We start from the raw sequence: 22,632 nt of genomic DNA on the forward strand, positions 1-22,632 counted from the left end.
AAGATTTACGAATGGGGCATATCATATGATAATATATTTAATAATAAAATGAATCATCGAATCATATATATGAACAAGAGATTCCAACAACAGATAAAGAGGATAAATTTCACATCAAACTAGTTCAAAATGCTCAGTTATTTCTTTTCAGCATCTTAGTTCATCACACTACATTCGTTTCTGCATCTATTTAATATCTGGTTCTTTTTTGAAAAGGAATAATTGGTTTTCCAATTTATGCCACGCAGTATCATGGCACATCTCTACAACCCTTAGTGCTTCGGTAATCCCTAGTTTTTATACATTCAAAAGAAGTATTATGGGAACGACGACATGACTGTTACATCAGTATCACATAATTGATATCTCATTATCACTTGGACAATATTTCAGCACCATATGCCCGACATGCAACCGACACCTTAATGTCATGTGATTGATACCTTAATGTCATGTGATTGATATGTACTCGATACTTCAAAGTCATGCGATTGACAGAATGTAATTTTACAAGATTTGATACCTCTAGATTTAGAGAAACTAGTCATCGAACGAGATCATACTGATACAAATGCAAAAGTAGGCCATGATTGGTTCCAAACCAACTTGCATCTTGGACAACCAAAAATTAACACATGGGTACATTACAATTATTTTTATTTATCAACTAATGAGATGATTGATAACATGTTGGATATCTAATAATCATAAGAACATTGCAATCAATTGATCACTTGGGATGTGCCACAAAGTAATGTTTCACATCATCTTCCTCACTTATGCGTTTGAAAGCTACCCTGATTAACCAAAATACTTTTGTTTCATGTACAACATAAAAAACATTACCTAAATCTACAACATTGTCACTTGTATCGTGAAGGTGCATGTCTTGGATCTGCCTCAAAATTACTTCTTGTTCTTGACTTTATCGAGGCGTGCTTTGCGGACCGCCTCTTGAATCTGCCTCTCATGTTCTTTGAACATGTCTTCAATGTTTCCCCCTGGGGGCATCAATGGACCCGAGTAATGTATCCGTTTAATTCTTGTGCCATAACCCTATATGTCAAATGATGCAAAAATTTGCTCAATACCACATTTACTTTGTTCAAGGAAAAAAAGAACGAAAAACTTATAATTTTTCTTCAGAAAAAAAAAAAAGGAGATGAGGAGATGTCATTACATAATATCTATAAAATTCACTAGAATGAGAAAGGCAGAGTTTGGTTGCAACAATCCGCCATTATATTAAGCATCATACTTCAATTTTCCTACTTACTGTCAAGTTTTGGTCTCAGCACATTTTATGATGGTATCATCAGAACTATTTATGTTAAAGATCGAGATGTAATTATAATGTAAACGTGATGGGGTGATAGAAAATGTATGGGATCAGAACTTACGGATGTCGAATCCTTTCTTCCAATTGTTCCATCTTTCTTTTGGGACGAGGAAGGCCTATCAAGAGCATGCTTTTCCGAGGGCTTAGCCACATCAAGACGATTGTATGTGGAGGTTGCAGTGCTTCTTGCTGCAAATGAACCTGAGATGTCAGCAAAGTCCGCAACCCCTGACTGAGGCCTGTATGACCTCTGTGTCTTCAACTGAGGGTCATTTGGCACCCTCAACGAACTGTATGTACGGCTGGGAACTGGCCGGAGCTCTTCATAATACACTTTCTTAGACCGCGAGGATCCAAATGCGTTAGGGTGTACACCCGATTGGAAGAATCCATTTTGTGATGTTCCTCCAGGAGGTTCGATCGGGAACCCAGACACACTGTCATCTTGCAGATCATACTTTTCACTGATGCTTTTGGGATTTGCCTGTGCACGCCACTTCTGCCCAACAATAACATGAAGAACAAGAGAAATTTGTTGATTTTAAACCTGAGGGGAAATGGACGAGTCCAAAACTGCATGACTGCATAATCTGGCAAATAATTGAGATCCACCATGACAAGTAGATTGTGCCACCTTAACCAGTTCTCTAGAATCAAAGAAGCATTAGCTTGCTTAAGTGCTTATACATGAAGCAGCTAATTCTGAGAATTTTTCTATTTAATTGTGTGTTAAATGCCCAATACAAGAGACATTAAATTTCATCATAATATCTCTTTTATACTGTCCTGATAGATCATAAATTTCTTTTCTTAAAATAAGATATTCATCACAAAACTTCTTGACATTCATTCAACGAGTTGCTCCCAAATTCAAATAGCACTTCGGTTTATTCTTTCCAGAAGCAAACTAACAAAAAGCCCTGCTTCATGACAATGCTTTAACATATTGGTGGTGCTATGTACTAACTAAAGGTGCAGCAGTTATATATTTATATCATTTGTATTCCTTTATGCTTCACATTGAAAGAATTTTAGAATTGCATTATGAATAGGGCATAAAAGGTACCTTCTGTTCCACATTGTCATCCAGCACTGGCATTCCTTTGGACTCTCTTCTTCCCAACCTGACACATTCAGATCCACGTCCATGGACAACTTCTGCTCTTTGCCTGCAGAGTTTCACAATGCACAAAGTGAATGTGTCAGCAATCAACAAAAACTGTAGCCAATTCCTCACATTTTTGCACAAGTATCTGGGGTGGTGTATGTGAACAAATACCTCGCCTCAGCTGCAAGCTTAGCGTCATACTCCTTGCTCGGCGGATATTTAGGCAAAATTGAAGGGTCACAGGCAAATGGCTTTGTTAAGAAGAACTGAAATATATGGTCACAAAATTATCAGATGGAAAGGAGAAACATAGTATATAAGCCTGGAAAAGGTTGCAGTAAATAAAGAAACCATATTCTAGTTCAAATTTACTAAATCATCATCACATCAAAGGTGTTTTACATCAGTCAGGCATCATCTAGAGCACAACACAGAACAAAGAAACACCCATGCACAGTCACAAATTCTAAAACCCTCAACTGGTCAGACTAAAATTACAGCATGAGACATATTTAGAGCAAGCAATAGATATTAAATAAGCAGATCACCTTAAGCTAGTGTGATAGTCATACAAGTCTACATGACAAGATACTGATTTAAGGAATTCTGGGCATAAAAGCAGATAAAAGAAGAATATCATTATGCTTCAAAGCTTTAAGCTACATATTCCAGTTACCAGAAATAAGGTGTGACAACTCACCTCACTCCCGAGGGCTGAGATGGCAGTTCCCCTTTTGGCTGGCTCTATAGAAAGTAGAGAATCCAAAAGCGATAAAGCTGAAGGTGGAAAATCCTTAAAGGTCTCAGCAACACAACGCCTATATTGATGCTGAGGTTTGAAAACGGTTGCATGTGGCAGCTTGGACTTCCTCCAGTACTCATCTGATGGGGAACCACAGAGCTTGAAAATCTTGTGCAGCTGTTCCACCTAAAAATGGTTTACCACCAATAGTTTAGAGTCTTTAGACAACAAATTAATTACCAAAAGAACAACAATTACCAATGCAATATAAAAGAGAAACACGATAGGATAGAGAAAACCAGCTTTCAAAAAAAAAGGAGAAAATTAGCCTGCATTTTGGAAAAGGAAATCAAGTTTTCCACAAAACAACAGCAGGACTTCAAATTTCACTTCAGCCATATCTGTAACCCAAGTTTTATACTTTGCAGAATTTCTGATTACTTTCTTTAAGATTAATAATGCTTCTGTTGCATCAATATAAATCCAGTTAACATTGTCAGCGGACAAAGTAGTTGCATAAGGTCTTATGTCTAACAGTTTAGTTAAAAAAACACAAAAACTTTCAAGCATTCAAGCTATGTAAAACATTCCACATCTAGTAAAATTTTGCATAATTTATTTAAATAATTCATTTGTCATGGAACTTCCATGTATTTACTATCATCTGTTCTAACTGAAAATTAAGCAAACACAGAAAATGACAAACCTCGGTTCTTCCAGGCATAATTGGTTTCCCAGCAAGTAGTTCTGCAAGGATGCAACCAGTGCTCCACAAATCAACAGCAGCACCATACTCTGTGGCACCAAGCAAAAGCTCAGGAGGCCTATACCACAAGGTTACCACACGACTTGTTAACTGCTGTTTCTGGTCAGGACGGAAGAATGTTGCAAGGCCAAAATCTGCTATTCTGAGTATCCCATTATCATCAATTAATAGATTTGAACCCTTGATATCTCGATGCAGAATCCAATGACTATGGCAGTGGGCAAGGCCTTCGAGTAGTTGTCTCATATAACACTTAATCTGGAATTGACAGAATGGTGGTCATAAAAATACATGTTCCAGGAAATGAAGAAGTAGAATAAAGGTTTTTAGCTATAACATCAGTTGTCAAAATCATGAGAGCATACCTGTGGTTCACTGAACTTGATACCAGGCCTTGCTGCAAGTCCAGCAAGATCATGCTCCAGGTACTCAAACACAAGGTACAAGTTGCAAGACATCCGTGATGTAACTATACCTTCAAGCTTTATAACATTCGGGTGATCAAGTTTACGCAAAATATGAATTTCCCTAGCCATAAATCGGACGCTTTCAGGATCCATATTAAAAAATCGCACTTTTTTTAGTGCAACAATTTTGCCAGTTTCAAGATCACGGGCTCTGTAAACATTACTATAAGTTCCTTGTCCAATCTGAAATGAAATGAATTTAATAAAAGATCAAATAAGTTGTGTCATTACTGAAGATGGAATATTTCTCATATTATGTTCTTATATTCCCATAAAACTCATATTATGTTCCCACTAAAATATATCTACATGAATTGATAAATGAATCAAAATAATGTTAAAAAGGATGACATTCGACTGGTAATCCATGTCTACAAAATTGTGCAGAAAACTGATATATTTGAGAAATATCTTAATTAGAGGTACAGATGATTCTGACAAAAGTATTTTGATCAGAGGTTCTTACCAAAGTTAGCTGGAATCTTAATTTTTGTGAATACAGTTTTCTTGTCAGTTTTAGAATCAGTAAACTCAATTAAGTATCATCATAGTTATGTTTGCCATGAGGACAAATATTTCTTGGTTCTGGCCATACATTTCTAAACAGATGTTGGCCATCAGGACAAATATCCACATTCGTTTACAAACAAAACAGAAAAGAAAAATTAAACACATGGAATTTTAGGCATCCTGGTTAGCGTTGAGGATTTAGATATCTCATTACAGTAATTGCAACAGAGTAATATATTAATACATCTTTTTGTTTATCTTATTTATTTAATTTCACTTGATTTACTAAATCTTGTGCAATCAGAATGACTTCAATGCTCCACTCTTCATAAGGACATTGCTGTGCTCTTGTTTATGATACTAACCATGATATAGTGGCACCCTAGAGGGAAAAGAAAGAAATAAGAAATGTAATACCCCGATCCGATTAGTCCTACGATGCCTGTGGAGTAAACTTTGAATACTACGTGAATTACAACCTACTCCCAATTTGTGTGTCCCCTTTTTTGGAGGCGTAGCCCATGTGGTTTTAGGCTTGGGTGATACAACAAATAATCAGAATCATGATCTACTGGCATTACGATAAGAAGAATCAAGAAGTCCGGCTTCAAGGAAGTCTTCAGCATGATAAGACTAGACTAAATGTTAAAATGCTGCTCATAGAATATCATAGTCTATATGGAACCTGTCTCCATCTCAACTTGTGGTCATCAGATCATATTACAAGTCTAGAAGAGGTGAATCATTTAAATGAGATAGGTACAAATTAGAATTCTAACCTTGTCTAATTTCTTAAATGAATTTGCTTTCCTTGGCAACCACCCCTTTACTGCTTCCCCTGCCACAGACACGAGCCAAGAAGGCCAGCCTGCTGCAACATGCTCTCTTGCAGACCCACTGGGCACATCTACAATTCTTAAGTTTTCTTGTATATTACTTGAGACACCAATAGCTTCAGAACCTTCTCTATGTGCTCCAACATCTGCAGTAGCCTGTCTCTGATGCGTCTGAACTTTCCTAGTCCTGTCAGCAACAGCGGCAACCTTCTTCTCCCCTTGATCCAGTGATAGAGACAGGGTGGTGGCTGCATTGTCCTGTATCTTAGATGCAAATCTTGAAGTACTGCAATGGCTTCCGTTAATTGCAACATCGATAATGGCAGCCACTACCTCATCCTTCTTCGTAAGGGTAGCTAATCGACTCAAGGACTTGCTCCGATGTATCGCCGCACCCTCTTCCAAGTCGATATCTTTGGAACAAATGCAGCCCATTACCAGAAAGACAGGATGCCCTCTACCTTATTTCCAAATGTATCAGTCCACAATAAGGTGCATTCATTTCTGGAACTAAAGCTGCCAACTGCCTTCCAACTCTTATAAGGATGTAGTTACAATCTTGAATTGGCAATCCTCACATTCAAAGCGAACAAACACAATCCTTCCGAAACCTCCAGGAATGGATCAATGCCATCTACTAAAACTATACTAGAATCAAACATGATGAAATTATCTTCAAACCGGAAATTCTCTCATGGACTTCGAAGTCAAGCTATCATGCCATCAAATCCAAACACAAAATCCGAAAAAGCTGCCCCCTCTAGAGATAACAGGAACATAACAAGCCCGTGAACCCTAGGAGAAAGAAGCCGCGGGGATCGTTGAAACCGGATCAAGATCCCACCTTGACGCGGGAATCACGGGAGGAACTGGCTGAAGCAGCGATCGCCAGATCATTCCCCATTATCTGTATTACGGCGAAGCTTTCCGCACCATAGGTGCCCCCTTCTTCATCTTCCCGTGATAGAACCGAGGGAAGGGCGGAGAAGACGATCAGAAACGACCACACAACCCAGCATCAAAAAAATCAGATACTTCTTTGTTTGATCTAAAGAAAAGGGATCAAAGAAGAGAGAAAAGGAATCAAAGCTGCAGTCGGATCCACGTCGCTCGAAACTCTCGCCAAGCCTATGGATTTCTCTCGCTTCCCACAGCTTGCATTCTGTCAGCGCGCGCGCGCGCGTGCGCGAGGGGAGCACGACGTTGATATGACCCCATCGAGAGTTCCTTCAGCGACGTGCGCGCCAACTAGTAATGTGTTTCCCTATATATAAATACATATATACATATTTATACCATTATTGCCCTCCTACAAAGATTACCCTCCACAAGAGGAACTCATCTTTGTGGGTCCCCATAAACATGAAACATCTAAATCATGCCGTGATGTGATGTACACGTAGGCTGTTCAATAATTCCTCCATATTACCGTTGAGAAAAAATGTGAGACGAAATAGTGGAGGCAAATCACTTTTCAATGTCTCGAATTAAATATCCCTAAATATTCCAAGAACAACTTAGTCTATGAAGTTGAATTAAATTTTTTTGACATGTTTTGTTCTTACTTCTTCAAATGGTTTGTTTTAATTTTTCTAAACGCATTTAATGCGTATAGAAATTTTGGAAGATGCCACTTGGCTTTTATGATCATGTTCTTATTCGTTTATTTTACTTCAATTACTCTTAAATCAAATGTTATGAGAGTAGGCGCCACGTCTAAAGACATGCCTCGAGACGTTGCCAATAGTTTGAACAATCAAATACACAAGTTGGAATAACAAGGGTAAGTCTTGTCTTTGATTTGTTCTCTAAATCTCTCTTTTTAAAGCCAGGCTAAAATAAGAGTTGTTCTTATTGTCATTGATTTAGGTTGTTCTCTAAGATTCAAGTACTCTATCTATGCAAAATTAACACTGAAAGCATTATAAACTCATACCTTGTGCCATCATGGTCGCTGGCATTATGTTCACAGTATCTACTGGGATTGCTTTGATCAGCAGCATCCTCTCAGAAAATTTGCTGAGAAATAGATACAGAGTTCAACCAATAATGTGAGAAGGAACCATAAAAAGGACTGGGAACTGAAGAATTATATTTTGCTGGTAACAAAATTAAGTTTTATAGAATTAGAAAACAAAATAAACTCCCTAGGGTTCATGAAGCCAGGTCGGAATTCATGAAGATGGATGCAGCAACTATGATGCGTGAAGGATCGAGACTGTTTGCATAAGCTTGAATCCTCAGCGAAGTAACTGTGTCATATAATGCAGAAATCCACAATTTCGATCAACCATGCTGCTTTTGTGCTTTTGAAATGGAGTACAGAATTTTCATCTAAAGGCCAAGGTTGGGTAGATTCATTGGAAGATGCTGGTGTGAAGCTACCCTTTGTTCGTGTAGTGGCCAGCGAGCAGCTCTGGAAGGAGGTAATTGTGATGCTGAACTGTTGTGTTGTAAAGATTCACCATTCAAGCTTGTTGCACTTCAGGAGTTCAAGAAACATGACTGTACATTATGTTTAATGAAATATGTTTCCGGAATCATGAACATATAGAACATACTGGAGTACAAAATATTCTTGCATTGCCAGGTGAAAGAGAGATTTATTACAACCACTCAGCAAGCCTCAAATTTTGCTTCAGCATCCTAATTATTTCCCGGATGATTGCTTGCATGATGATAGAGAGGATAACTTGTTCAAGGTTAAAAATAGAGGACCATGTCATAAGAAATTGAAATGTTTGGTGATACCATATCTTAAGGAATTGAAATGATGAGTGCTGATGATGATCTCTGCAAATTAGCAACATTTGGAACATAATTTTATTAAGAAGTAACCTGTAAGAGAAACTTTCACATTTTTTTTTTCTCTAGGTTAAATAGATCAATCTATACTAAGAAAATATGATTAACCACCATGGCTTAAGTTTCAGGCAATATGTAAAATGGAACTATCACAAGCAAGGATCTTGATATTCACAAAGAAACTTTCTCTGCCCTTGCCCAGCCATGGCGGTGTAATTTTGGAATGTAATTCTGATTTGAAAAGGCCTTAAATTAAAGATTGTATATCACAGCTAACTGGCAAAAACTGGAATCAAATATCTATTTTTTTTTTTCCTGGTTCATGAAAAACTTTGAAGACGAAGATGATTGATGACAAAGGCTAAAACACTGCCTAAGAACTTTTTTATATAATGCAAGTCAGATACTCTGATTGCCAAAGCCAACACTTCACTGTAGCATAATTCAATTAACAATGCACATAGTTCGGAATACACAACAAAGTATAACCAGAAAATGTTGAACAATGGTGCATGACTGTGTGGTTACAAAAATCAGATATCCAAATTCTGGACTTATATATGGGATTGTCAGTCCATAATTATAATTTAGCTATGTTCAGATCAAAGACCATCCTATAATTCATATAAGCATGTAAATATCTCTGATGCACATTCCAGCAATTTGTTGAAATATAATATAATTTGAATCAAGAAATATTTAAAATTATAAGGGATAGTTCAGTGGATATCTCAGGGGAAAAAAAATTACAACAATCAGATACAAATAGGGTCCTGTAAACAACTGCTAGTTACATAGATTTGTCAGCTCTGTTTGATTAGATGAAATGAAGCAACTACAACAAAATCATCACACTGTAGTTATCAAGAAGCAAATATGAATAGCTGCTACAGACAACTGTTAAAAAGGAAAGGGGAAAAACAGAATGTACAGATATCTTAAAAGGGACTTGCTGAAGCAGTAGAAAAGAATGCATAAGACAATCTGATATGCAAGATTCAATTGACCACAACATACTTCAGAACATAGATATGTCAAAATGCGATTTCAAATGTGCCAATTTACGAGCATAAATAGATGTCCTAAAAGGATGAGAAAGCATTTCAAGCAATTTCCAGAAGAAGCGCATTCACCATAAGCTGAAAACCATATATACTGTATAGGCGGCGTAGAGATTTCTGTAGCAGCATCCTTGGTGGAATGCGCAGCCGCAGCAGCTCGGACAATCGGAACCCTCGCCATGGCTGGCGAAATCCTCGAACCCAATCGGAGGTACGGTGGAGGATCTCTGCCGGGATTAGGGTTCCAATTGGGCCTGAAACGGAGCACGGTGGTGGGGCTCAACATTTCGAGCCACGAACTCCCTCACCGATGGCGGCGAAAAGAGAACCCGTCATGTAGCTCAGGCGGTTGGGCGCTGTAGAAAGACGGTGAGAAGATACTCCTCGCGTAGTATCATCATAATAAATTCTAGCCGTCCGATGAGAATCTCACGAACTTACTCCACCAATCACTTGGCCCCATCAGTTAACGATTGCGGGTTCCACACACGTTACAAGTTCAAATCGAAACCGATATCTTAACGTTATATGACGAAACGTTATTATTACCACGTTATTTTGTTTTAGAAAAGAAAGCTTTAATTATGAACTTACCAAAATAGATCTCCAATATTCTAATCAATATCACTATATAAATTCACCTCTGGAGTTCATCTCAGTCCGATAAGACGTTATCTAAGATGAAATGTGTCGTGATGCCTTAAGATCAATCATGTGTCACCCATCCATTTGATCCCATCTTCGATACAATAATAAATCTCCTTTATCAATTTGGGTTATAACATCAAAATAGAATAGTTATTATTTTTTGTTATAATTTTACTTTATTACTATGATTGCTATTGACTAAAATGATGTGAATAATATTCTAACATCACTACACGTTTTGGTACCCTACAAATTGTCAAAAGTCTCCTCATATCTTACATTGTAATTTAGTTTAAATGTAGTTAGTGTGAGGAAAAAACCACATCTTGCATTCGAACTGTGCTATTAGGTCGAATCGACCGTAGAAGTTTCACGATCAATTCTAGACTGTGATTTTAGGCAATGATTGTACTTTCAGATTTATTGTGATGCAATTTTGTACGTACAAAGCTAATTATATATTTGGATTAAAGTTCATTTTAACTCATGTGAATTTGGTCATGGACCTCTTAAATTTTACCTTGTAAGTCACTTCCCTAAACACGACATCACAAAAACAAAGAGCAAGTAGGAGTGGTTGAGCTAGTCTATATAACCCTCCTGCACTCGCTCGTTCTCCTCGATCAGCTTGTCGAGAAAGAGGAAGCTATGAAAGCCATAACAACGGACGAAGGCAGAGAGACAAAGGTATAAGAGGCCCAAGGTATAGATAAGGGAGAGCCTACAACCACTATGTCGTAGGCACGATGATTGGGGGCGTAGGAGAGAAAGAAGTGGGAGGCGGTGGGGACAAAGACATTCAAGAGGAGGAAGAGAGATCAGGAGATCACTGCGTGCCTAGCGTCGAACTGATTGACGCACATCTACTTGATACAAAACCAAAAGCTCTTGAGCACGTCGTTAGCACGGGAGAGGCTGTGTGTGTACGATGCCCTACTAAGCAACAATGGCTCAGTGGTGGTGGTGGTGGTCATTTTCATAATGACGCCTCCTCTCGTCATTAACGGAGGTCTTAATTTTTTTTAAAACTTAAATTACATGTATTATTATATTAATGATTTATTATGAATCAACATATCATGTAAGTAAACTCTAATGTTTGTTAACTCAAGCTTAATGGGAGGGGTTTATATGCTATGTTTTTTAAAAAATATAGGGGTTATTTTAGATACGAATAAACCATAAGGGCTTAAGAGATCCATGATCAAAACCACAAAACTAAAATAGATCTTAATATTTTTTAAAAATTAAATTATATATGTCATTATATTAATAATTATTGTGAATCAATATATTGGACTCTAACATCTGTTAACTCAAACTTAATGATAGGGATTTATATGTTACGTTTTTTTAAATATAAAAGTTATTTTAGACACGAATAAACCATAAAAACTTAAGAGGTCTATAACTAAAATTACATGAGTTAAAATGCATCTTAACCCTATATATTTCTATTTCTCCATGTAGTTATCCCCTTGAAGTATCGAAGGTTCTCGGAGTCATTGATGTGTAAAAACTAGCTGAACTATGCTTCAAAAGAACTGATCTCGTGAAGCTAGAAAGAACTGATCTGTGATGTTGTTCATGTGTTCTTGTATAGTCCGGGATACTACACTAAGAGGTTGCCATCGGTTTTCGAAACCATGCATCATGTACACTGGTTTTGCAACTCCTGCATTGGACCGATCTTAGTTCATCCTCATGCATGGCCAGGTTAACGAACATTAAATCTCTTTGAATTGGACAAGGCACCTCTTACTTATGTTGACTATTACCTTGTTGAACAAAATATCCTATCTTTTTTCTATAATTCAAGTTTGTCATGTACAATTTGCTTACGACAGTTTGTATCTCGATTTTTTATATCATATTGATAATTGTTGACAAAATTTATGAGATTCTCGTCTTATCTCTTTAGTTAAGGAATACAGGCAATGCAACATCCCAAGGAGAGGAGGATGTTTCTTGGAGTCCGGTGCGTGTACCTTTAGCCGGAAGGGGTCGGTCAATATGATTCAACAACTAATTCTTATTTCCAGACCTCTTCCGTGGATGAGTTCCGGCAAGACTTGGCTACCTCTATCTAATTCGTCCCCATCAAGAATTATCCCACCACATATTGATTAGGAAAAATCTTCGTACATTCCATATTTAATTTTCAACATTTTTCTGACCAGAAGAAAACACAAAGAAAGAATTGATTGAGCGCCACCGACTCTCGTACGGCTCCCGGCCCCACCACGAACGACAGAGAACACGGCGTCGACCGAGTCGCCGACGCGGGCCCCGTCGGTGGGCCGGCTCGGGTCAACGGTCATACCGATCCTCCTCCATGTCGGCATGCACCGAAGTCGGCCGGCGATCAGCCGATTCCTCGTCTTTTCGGTGGAAACGTTCTCCCGCCGCAGTCGGGTATGACACAGAACTGCCGCTCTAGAAGCAGGTCATGGCCGCAATGGGAAGCGGAAGTGGTCTAATAACGCAGCCTGTTCGGATCGATTAAACCTAATAAACTTATGCAATATTTATTTATGTTTCACATATCTTTAATAGAATAAATCTTGTCCATTAAAAAATATTAGACGATTTTTTAAAAATTATTCATATTTTAATTATTTCTACTCTCGAAATAATTTTCAAGTATTTTCATTTGAGTGGTTTATAATAATTTCAATAATATTTATAATGTTTATTGATGTACTAAAACTATTATAAATTTTATTTTAAAATATTATAAGTGATATTATATTATGTCTATTTGATTATAATTACTCATAAATTATTTATAATATTATTTTTTATTTTTATAAATAGTTTGATTGAGATATGAGTCGATTTAGATATTGATCTTATGACGATGGTCAAAATATTATACTAAATTATTTTTTAATTTTTATTTAGATGATATTATTTTCAAATAGGCTGTGTAGTGTTTTTCTTAATGATGATAAAAAAATAATATCAGATTAAAACACTATAATAATTTTTTTTTAAATAATTGGAATATTTTTAAATTAAAAGTATTATTTAAGAAAAATAAATAAAATGACGAAATACTAAAAATGTGAAAAATCGTCCAAAAATATTTAGTCATTTCATTTTGCTTTTTCTCCGGGATGCCGGCCGGACTCGAAGGACTGATCCTGTCAATTCCCTCGTGCGACCGGTTCCTTTGCCTTCTCCCGGACCACTTCCTTTGCCTCGAAGCCTTCCTCCGGTTCCTGTCGAAGCAAACTGTTCACAGCAGAACCAAACCCTCGGCTTTAAGGACATCGCCCCGTTGACGGGTCAAACATCATCACCCAATCATATCAGCAAGACGACTCTTCCTCCCTTCCTCCTCTCTCACCACACATATATAGTTAGATGCGTTCCTTCTCCCTCCATCCTTCCCATTCTCTAAACCCAGAGCGCAGTAGCCATAAGAATAGAAAGCCAGACCTTGGAATAGAAAGTCTGCTCGCCCAATCCACAAGCAAAATCCCATATCGAGGAGCAGAGGGAGAGGAAGCAAGCAACAATGGTTGATCTGGCTGAGTTCCTATGTTCCTTGTTGTGTTCTCTTGCGTACCTGAGGCTGGCGGTTAGGAAGTACTTTCTCGTCATGGCTCCCGGCCGGGCATCCCCCGCGCCCCATTCGTCGTGGAAGCGGCCCGCCGAGCTGGCCGCCGTGGCCAACAAGAGGTCCAAGGAGTCCTCCGACCTCAGGGCGCGCACCGTCGAGGATGTGGTTCCCGGAGGAAGCAAACCGGCAGGGACTTTCGTCGAACAGGTTTCGTCCCTTCCGAAGCAAGAGAGCGTGGAGTGTGAGAAAAAATCCGGTCACTCGATGGTAGAAGTTGCGGAGAAGAAGATGCCAAGGATGAGAAGAAGACCGGCGAGGATTGCCATACCAAAGCCTTCAGCTGATGCAGCTTTTGGTGTTGCGGATAAGGAGGAGGATGGTGTCGAAAGGGAATTGGCCGTCGAGGGTGGTGAGTACTGTGTGGTCAGCAGGAAAGGACAAAGGCATATGATGGAAGATGGCTATGCGGTTATACCCAACATCCATGGAGACTCCAAACAGGTAATATATAAATGAATATATATATATATATATATATATATATATATATATATATATATATATTTCCTTTAAGAGAATTTTGAATCTTGTTGATTGTCATATGAACTACAAGATCCTTTGTCATCTATGACACCTTATGTCCTATGAAAGAAAGGCTTCAGGTTACTTGCTAGAGAAACAATTGGCTTTTTTTATGATATAGGAATCATATATACAGAGAAATTCTCACAATGTCTTTGTCTTTGCTGATCTGATAATGTTGATGGAAATCTAATGGATTAGACTGATACATACACAACATTTACAAGTGGCAGAAAGACCAAAGACATGCTCGCTTTCTCTTGTGAAATAGAAGCTCCAAATTGTCCATGTCCTTCTCTTGCATGTTATTTGTCGCACAAGTTTGACACGTTCTTCATGTTAAGCCTCTGGTTTTACTCATCTGCAGGCCTTTTTTGGAGTGTTTGATGGGCATGGGGGCCGTGCAGCCGTGGACTTTGTCTCTGAGAAGCTTGGGAAGAACATTGTCGCAGCTCTAGATGAGCCAGAAAAGGAAGAAAACCAAGCAGCAATGGCAATAAAAGCAGGCTATCTGACCACGGACAGAGACTTTCTAAGTCAGGTGTGTAGCTCCCAACTGCTTTGAAGCATTCAAACTTGCCTCTCTTTTAATTTGAATTCATTATCGACAATACCTCCTTTGTTGCGTTGACCATCAATGATCAGTATCAAATCAATATAACAACAAAGAAATTAAATCCTTTCATGATGCTAAATTTTATGGTATTGTATGCTCACAATATTAGAGCTGTCTAATGACACCCGTTACCAAAACTTACATAGTTGACGATGAATGTTTCCTTTCGTTTGTAGGGTGTTCGCAGTGGAGCATGTGCGGCCACTGTGTTGCTAAGAGATGGAGAACTACATGTGGCTAATGTGGGCGACTGCAGGGTGGTTATGAGCAGGAAGGGAGTAGCAGATGCTCTTACTGATGACCACCGTGCTGGTAGAGAAGATGAGCGCAATCGCATTGAGAACTCTGTAAGTTCTTCTCTTCTATCTCTCTCCCAAATCAGGTTCTTGATCTTGTAGCTTAATGAGCTTACAATATTCTGAACTCCACACAGGGGGGCTACGTGACATGTCGCAATGGAATATGGAGGGTGAACGACTCTCTAGCTGTGTCAAGAGCAATTGGCGACCTGAACATGAAGGAATGGATCATTTCTGAGCCCGAAACAAAGAGTCTCCAGCTAACTCCAGACTGTGAATTCTTAATACTGGCCTCAGATGGATTGTGGGATAAGGTAAATATGTCCGCTACGGATTTGCTGCACTCATAATTCACATTTACCACCTAAACTTTCAGTGGTGCAACTCTTTAACTCATCGGGGTACCATTCCATTAGGTCGGAAACCAGGAGGCAGTTGATGTCGTCTCGAGGCAAAGCAACGCCGTGAAGTCATGCAGAGACCTCATAGAGGTCTCCTGCAGGAGGGGCAACCGAGATGACATTACAGTCATGGTGATAGACCTCCAGAAATTTATACAGCTGCGTGGGTCGTGAAACTTCCTCATGGATTCAATCTTGAGGTAACAAATGACATGCAGCATATGATCGGCGAGACGCTCACTCCAAAGAACGCATCGCATCTTCGTAAATACTGAGATCAAGATGCCATGCTCGATGGAGGCCAATTAATCTTTAGGCGTAGGAAGATGATGGATAGAGGAGAAGAAGAAGAAAGTGGTAGAGAGAGCCAATACCTGTAAATACACACATTTTTTGTCTCGATTTCTAGCAATGTCAAGTTCTTCTGAGCATAGCGAATGGTGGATGAATGATTCAGGTACCTTAGCAACGACAACAACGATAGCTTGAACGCATGTTCTTATAAGATTTACCCTTTTTTTTTCTTGTATTTATGCCTATAAAAAAGATTAGAACATATAATATATAAAAAGACTAAAACATCATAATGTATCTTCGAAGAATGTGTTAGTTTGGCAAGTCCCATAGTCCCACATCGGGAAAATCAGACTTGTTGTCTCGTCTTGAAACTATAAATAAGGGCCTGAGCTTTGATGTTAGACACACCACGAGAAGTACCACAGACACCACAAGAAGTACAGCAGGCATCACAAGAAAATCTGCTTATGGTTTGAAGTCTTCTTGTTTAGGAAGCTGAAGGTGTTTTATGGCCTAGGAACATTTCCTAAGGCATTTGTAAGTGTCCCTCTTTTATAGTAGTAATTTGCTCCTCTTTCTTCCGTGGATGTGGGTCAAAGTCAATTGACCGAACCACGTATATCTGGTGTTCTGGTGTTTTGTTTGTTCTTGTCGCTTTATTCTTTCCGCTTTATTATCTTGTTGTGTTGCCAAAATTATCCTTTGGTAAATATCCTGGGGCTAGCTCTAACAAACTGGTATCAGAGCCTGGTTCTGGGATCTTTTGGCAACGATGACAATAACAAAGATTGTTGTCGAGAAATTCGACAGAAATGTCAACTTCGGCTTGTGGCAACTCAAGATGGAGGCCATTCTGATTCAAGACGGAGTTGATTTGGCACTTCAGGGTGCTGAGAACATTCCAGATGGTACGTCAAAGGAAGATCTTGCGGGTATGGATAAGAAGGCCCGATCCAGCATCATTCTAAACCTCTCTGACGAGGTTTTACGGGAGGTAGCTACGGAGACTACGGCTAAGAGCATGTGGGACAAACTACATGAAGAGGACAGTGGAGAATCGTCTCTACTTGAAGCAGAGTCTGTATATGCTTCAGATGGTTGAAGGTACATCTATACTCTCGCATCTTGATAAGTTTGATTCTTTGGTTATGGATTTGGAGAATATAGATGCAAAAATTGATGATGAGGATAAGGCTTTGTTGCTCTTGTGTTCTCATCCCCAATCTTTTAAGCATTTCCGTGATACTTTGATTTATGGAAAAGAAACAGTTTCGTATCAGGAAATTAAATCTGCACTAAAATCTAAAGAGCAAATAGACAGAGATATCACTGGGGAAAGTAGAGGAAATCAGGTTGAGGGTCTGGTTGTCAGGGATAAAATGGATAAAAGAGAATTTGACAGTAGTAGATCTAAATCTAGATCTAAATCCAGACATAGAAATTTGGAATGCAGATATTGTCATAAAATGGGGCACATTAAATCTGATTGCTTTAAATTGAAAAATAAATTAAAGCAAAAGGAAAAATTTGTTGAGAAAACTATTGAATCCGCTAAAGCTAGTGTAGCATCTGATGAGAATTTTGAAATTATTTTCTTTGCTATTGATGACAGGACAAAGTCTAAAAATGAATGGATTTTAGATTCAGGTTGTTCTTATCACATGTGTCCCAATAGGGATTTGTTTTCCACATATGAATCTTGTAATGGTGGAATTGTTTTGATGGGCAATAATACCGCATGTGATGTTGTTGGTAGAGGAACAATCCGAATTAAAATGCATGATGGTATTGTGAGGACGCTCACTAATGTTAGACATGTTCCTGATTTGAAAAAGAATCTCATCTCTTTAGGCACCCTAGAGGCCCTTGGGTGTAAATACACAGTTGAAGGTGGAGTTATGAAAGTTTCTAGAAATGCCCTTGTTGTTATGAAAGCTTGTAGGTCTGGTAGCTTGTATATTCTGCAGGGAACTACTGTCACAGGTTCAGTTGCAGTTTCGTTATCATCATTGTCTGATTCTGACATCACCAAATTATGGCATATGCGTCATATGAGAAATATTCGACCACCACAAAGGTATGCAAATTTGGTTGCATATGCTTTGTCTGTTGCAGAAGAAACAAGTGAAGTTGGTGAGCCTACTTCCTATTCAGATGCAGTTTCTTGTGATAATTCCGCTAAGTGGTTGATTGCTGAAGGAAAAGTCCTTGTTCAGAAAATTCATACGAAGGACAATCCAGCTGATATGTTTACGAAGCCTCTTCCGGTTTACAAGTTCAAGAAGTGCTTGGACTTGGTTGGTGTTCATTGTTGGTGATTGCCCGTTGGGGCTTTTGTGAAGAAGGTGGAGCAAGTTTTGTTGGGACATGCCAAGGTGGAGATTTGTTAGTTTGGCAAGTCCCATAGTCCCACATCGGGAAAATCAGACTTGTTGTTTCGTCTTGGAACTATAAATAAGGGCCTGAGCTTTGATGTTAGACACACCACGAGAAGTACCACAGACACCACGAGAAGTACCACAAACACCACAAGAAGTACAGCAGGCATCACAAGAAAACCTGCTTATGGTTTGAAGTCTTCTTGTTTAGGAAGCTGAAGGTGTTTTATGGCCTAGGAACATTTCCTAAGGCATTTGTAAGTGTCCCTCTTTTATAGTAGTAATTTGCTCCTCTTTCTTCCGTGGATGTAGGTCAAAGTCAATTGACCGAACCACGTATATCTGGTGTTCTGGTGTTTTGTTTGTTCTTGTCACTTTATTCTTTCCGCTTTATTATATTGTTGTGTTGCCAAAATTATCCTTTGGTAAATATCTTGGAACTAGCTCTAACAGAATGAATCAATATATGAGTGATATGAATTTATTCTTGTGGTATTGTGAGTTGGAGGACTTGTAGAGACTCGAAGCTCTATCCCTTATATTTCTGTCATCTCCCCTCGTCTCCCCAAAGTCAATCTCAGCTAATTTGCAGGAAACTCACAGTTTGATTTATCGACAACGTAGGTCGACAAGAATGATGACTCAACCATCTTATTGTTTGATTGCTTAAGATTTTTATGAATCGAATTTTCTCATCATCTTTATGCTCATCGATTCATCGGCTTCGAGAACTTCAAACTACTCTCCACGTTTGGTCACTCCATGGATAATAACCCACCAATTAGGACCTCTTCTTCTTCTTCTTCTTCTCCTTTCTCTCAACTTTCTTTTTAGCTTTTCCTTCCCTACAATAGCTGACCCTCACGTACAAATTACTGCCTCACCCACCTCCTCCCATGTCTAACTCCTAAAGAGCAGATTGCCATCCCCAAGCACACCACCATAGCAGAGCAAAGATGGAGGTGGAGAAGAAGATCGTGGCTCTTGCCATTCTCATCGCGTTAGATTCCGGCGGTGTCTCCGGCGATCTCGACGACCACGGCGCACTGTCCAAGTCGCTTCTCTTCTTCCAGGGCCAGTCGTCCGATAAGCTCCCGCAGGATCAGGCCTTGATTTCGCGAGCAAACGTAGGTTTGGTCTTCACCGGTCACCACTGCTCTGCACAGATGTCAGACTCTTAATAGATGTTCTTGAATGAATGGAAAGCATTATTCTTTGCTCCTTTACTTATCTTCTTTCTTTTCGTTAAAGTTGTACAAAAAAATTAACAAGTACTGGTTTGAAGAAGACTTACAAAAGTAGGTTGATTAAGAAAAAAAAAAATAAATATGACAGTCATTAGAGTAAATACTTTTTATCAACTTCTTCCTTCAATATTCAAAGGTGAAATTATCAGTTTTGGACCATTAAAACAAAAACCTTATTTATTTCATAAGGATTATAAAATTTAATTGAAAATAATTTTGTTGAATATAATCTACACTATCCTAATATTACTAAAGATCAAATGAATAAGAATATACAGAAAGATACAAGAGCTCTCTTAGTTCCTATTTCCCCGAATTATATCGATATCAATATCAACAGAAGCCTAAAAAACAAATAAGGTAAAAACTTCAAAGCTTCATAATCTTCGACATAAATTCAAAACTTTTATTAAAAGATTCTAAATCTATCATTAGTTTTTTCTAAAGTCTTCTTCTATAGTTTATCAAATAAGATTTTATGATGAAAATATTAAATATTAAATAATAATTTTAAAAATTTTACAAAGTTTATCTTCAAAATTTAATATGATTTTTAGAAGAAGTTAAAGATATAAATATATTATATATTGATGAATTAGTGAGTTCGTTTTTAGTTCATGAAAAACTTTAAAACATGTTCTTCAAACCAAGATAAATCAAAAGAATAACCAAACTTCCGTTGCTCATCCTGGTCTCCGAGGTTACTTCTTCTTCAATGTTACTTCTTCTTCGATCTTCATCGTCGACCATAGGGTGCTCGTTATAGCAACAACAAATACGAGAGGAAGAAGGAGGTTGACTAGGTTTTTATATTTTTATTATATTTGGGTAATTTTTTTTATATTTTTCTTGGGAGACATCTCTTCATATTATGACTTTCCTATTTAAGTTTTATTATGATGATTTTTTTTTCTCTTCATGTAAGAACATAGTTTGTATCTCATAATCCTCTTCCTACGGGTTCTTTTTGCAGGACTCCCGTGGATAAGGAAGCAGGCTCGAGTTCCCAGGAGTAATAACCTGTGCTATACGTTGCCGAAATCCTCGTCGGATAGTGTCGACCGCACACCATGCGGGCTTTTGTAAACGTTACGGAAGCAACATGCAGTACTTGACATTCACCACCTTAGTTCCTTCTTTCCATGAAATGCGTGATATGGACGTCACCCCTTGGACTATCGACGTCATCCCTTACATTGATGAGTATATATTATTATATTATATTATCTTATTTAATTAGTTAAAAATATGCTATAATTTTGATTATGATTATTGATTAATAACTTTTTTTTAATTATAATATTTTTTAGATAACTTTGGTAAGAATAATTCTCTTAATTATTATAAAAATACATGATAGTCTAGAAGAAATATGAGAGTCTGAATGATAGGAATTGGAACAATGGAACAGCTACTTGTGGATTCAGCTAAGCTAAAAAAATTAGCAAATTAATTTTGAATATATGATAGAAAATAAAATTATTTTTGATTATATATATATATATATATATATATATATATATATATATATATTTGTGTATATATGTGCACGTGCGAGAAACATCTTTGAAAAAATCTACGCTTGTCTTGATTTTTTATTATTTATAAAAAAAATATTCAGAGGAAAAAAAGAATTAACTTATTCGACAAAAGAAAAGTGTAGTAATCTTGATATCGTCAAATAACTTACAAATATCAGAGGAGATCCTTCCATTGCTTGAAGAATCTAAGCCAATGCTTGAAGTAGAGGTGGGAAGGAGGATGCCAAGAATGTGCTCATGCTCTTAGGATTGTGGAACAGCTTCCTTCTTGGCACAGAGGAATCTGATTCTCCACTGTCGGGGAGTAACTTTGGCACAAACATCATAGTATATCCGGTCCTTTAATTCGTCCCTCCTTTCCAAGTCTTTTAGCTTGTCGATTCCACATACGACTTTATAGTTGTATCATGTATTATTACCATACAAACACAAACATCGAAGTTAGGAAAAAAAATCCACTTATTAAATTAGTTATCACATGAATAAATATTGAATTTTGTATATATATATTCACTTTTTTTTTCCTTGAATTTTGTATTTAAAGTTGGCTATGCTTAAATATTATTTTTTTTGTATAAACCTTATTGTTGATAAATGAATTTGATAGTCTTTTATGAAATGATTGTGATATATCCTAGCGGTTGTTAAGTATAATCATTAAAAAAATTATCTTGTATGTTTTATAATCTATTATTATGATTATTATCCATGCGATAAAACATAATAATTTTTCACAAAAATATATTTATTACTATAATTATTTTTCACGAGGTAAAATTATCTATTAGTTCGTATGATGAAGTTACTATTACTGTGGTTGAGTTACCGGAGTAATATGTAGACATGAAATTGTGATCGTAAAATTCACAGCTATGTAAGTAAGAACCATAAATAAAAATATATTTTTGTTATAGTGATGTGCTATATAAAATGACATTCTTACGAATGTATTTATTATTACATGAATGCTGCTATATACAATAATAATAATTTTTTTCAAAAGTGATATTTATGAGTTCTTGACGCTTATAAATATACAACTATCTTCATCGTAGAAGATATTTTTATTGAAAATTTTTCAAGTATAGTTTTTTTGCTAGATATGATATAAACATCTTTTATTCTCGAAGCAAATGAAATAAAAGAAAAGAAATATAAATATTTTTTTTTATCGATGAGCAAAAGTAAGAGAGAGGGAAAGAATACATATTTTTTGTTTTTGAGATAATTTTTAATCTCGTTCAAATTTTATAATATCACAAGTAAAAGTTGGAAAAAAAAAATAGAGAAACAATAGAAAAAGTTCATTAAGAAGCAATCGGGGAGGAGAAAAATGGTGTTATAACTACAGGTCGTAGAACAAGAAGCATCCGAGCATAATATGGATTGTGATATCACTGGATGGAGAAGCTTGGAGAGCG

The 22,632-nt window shown here is 37.4% G+C and overlaps 2 protein-coding genes across 5 annotated transcripts; one reads left to right on the forward strand and one right to left on the reverse strand.

Annotated features, from left to right (window-relative positions):
• Nucleotides 1–697: 697 nt before the first annotated feature.
• LOC103988053 (probable serine/threonine-protein kinase At1g09600) lies at nt 698–9,986 on the reverse strand. Of its 3 annotated transcripts, none has more exons than XM_065112946.1 (8): nt 7,705–9,986; nt 4,321–4,605; nt 3,896–4,213; nt 3,148–3,375; nt 2,619–2,713; nt 2,406–2,508; nt 1,401–1,838; nt 698–1,056 (listed from the first exon to the last, which is right to left on the reverse strand). In XM_065112946.1, the coding sequence occupies exons 2-8, from the start codon at nt 4,513–4,515 to the stop codon at nt 907–909; spliced, it is 1,527 nt and encodes a 508-aa protein (XP_064969018.1). In that variant the 5' UTR covers nt 4,516–4,605; nt 7,705–9,986; the 3' UTR covers nt 698–906. The 3 variants fall into 3 exon arrangements, with proteins under 3 accessions (XP_064969018.1, XP_018683194.2, XP_009404834.3); XM_018827649.2 differs by lacking the exon at nt 7,705–9,986 and adding an exon at nt 5,712–7,017 and having other exon boundaries at nt 1,401–1,835; XM_009406559.3 differs by lacking the exon at nt 7,705–9,986 and adding an exon at nt 5,712–7,015.
• Nucleotides 9,987–13,641: 3,655 nt separating this feature from the next.
• Nucleotides 13,642–16,179, forward strand: LOC135615006 (probable protein phosphatase 2C 74). Of its 2 annotated transcripts, XM_065112952.1 has the most exons (5): nt 13,652–14,351; nt 14,800–14,973; nt 15,225–15,395; nt 15,482–15,661; nt 15,764–16,179. In XM_065112952.1, exons 1-5 carry the CDS (start codon nt 13,806–13,808, stop codon nt 15,920–15,922), a joined length of 1,230 nt encoding a protein of 409 aa, XP_064969024.1. In that variant the 5' UTR covers nt 13,652–13,805; the 3' UTR covers nt 15,923–16,179. The 2 variants fall into 2 exon arrangements, with proteins under 2 accessions (XP_064969025.1, XP_064969024.1); XM_065112953.1 differs by lacking the exon at nt 14,800–14,973 and having other exon boundaries at nt 13,642–14,351.
• Nucleotides 16,180–22,632: the final 6,453 nt, after the last annotated feature.

This window comes from Musa acuminata, chromosome BXJ2-6, assembly GCF_036884655.1.
Source record: "Musa acuminata AAA Group cultivar baxijiao chromosome BXJ2-6, Cavendish_Baxijiao_AAA, whole genome shotgun sequence".
Taxonomy (NCBI): Eukaryota; Viridiplantae; Streptophyta; class Magnoliopsida; order Zingiberales; family Musaceae; genus Musa; species Musa acuminata.

Bases quoted from the DNA above. Each gene is read 5' to 3' on its own strand.
- LOC103988053 (XM_009406559.3), bottom strand. From the start codon at position 6,203: ATGGGCTGCATTTGTTCCAAAGATATCGACTTGGAAGAGGGTGCGGCG. The intron at 3,376-3,895 runs GTTTGTCATTTT...AACCATTTTTAG, and splicing joins TTATGCCTGGAAGAACCGAG to GTGGAACAGCTGCACAAGAT. The intron at 1,057-1,400 runs GTAAGTTCTGAT...TTTGACATATAG, and splicing joins GAAGAAAGGATTCGACATCC to GGTTATGGCACAAGAATTAA.
- LOC135615006 (XM_065112952.1), top strand. From the start codon at position 13,806: ATGGTTGATCTGGCTGAGTTCCTATGTTCCTTGTTGTGTTCTCTTGCG. The intron at 14,974-15,224 runs GTGTGTAGCTCC...TTTCGTTTGTAG, and splicing joins ACAGAGACTTTCTAAGTCAG to GGTGTTCGCAGTGGAGCATG. The intron at 15,662-15,763 runs GTAAATATGTCC...CCATTCCATTAG, and splicing joins CAGATGGATTGTGGGATAAG to GTCGGAAACCAGGAGGCAGT.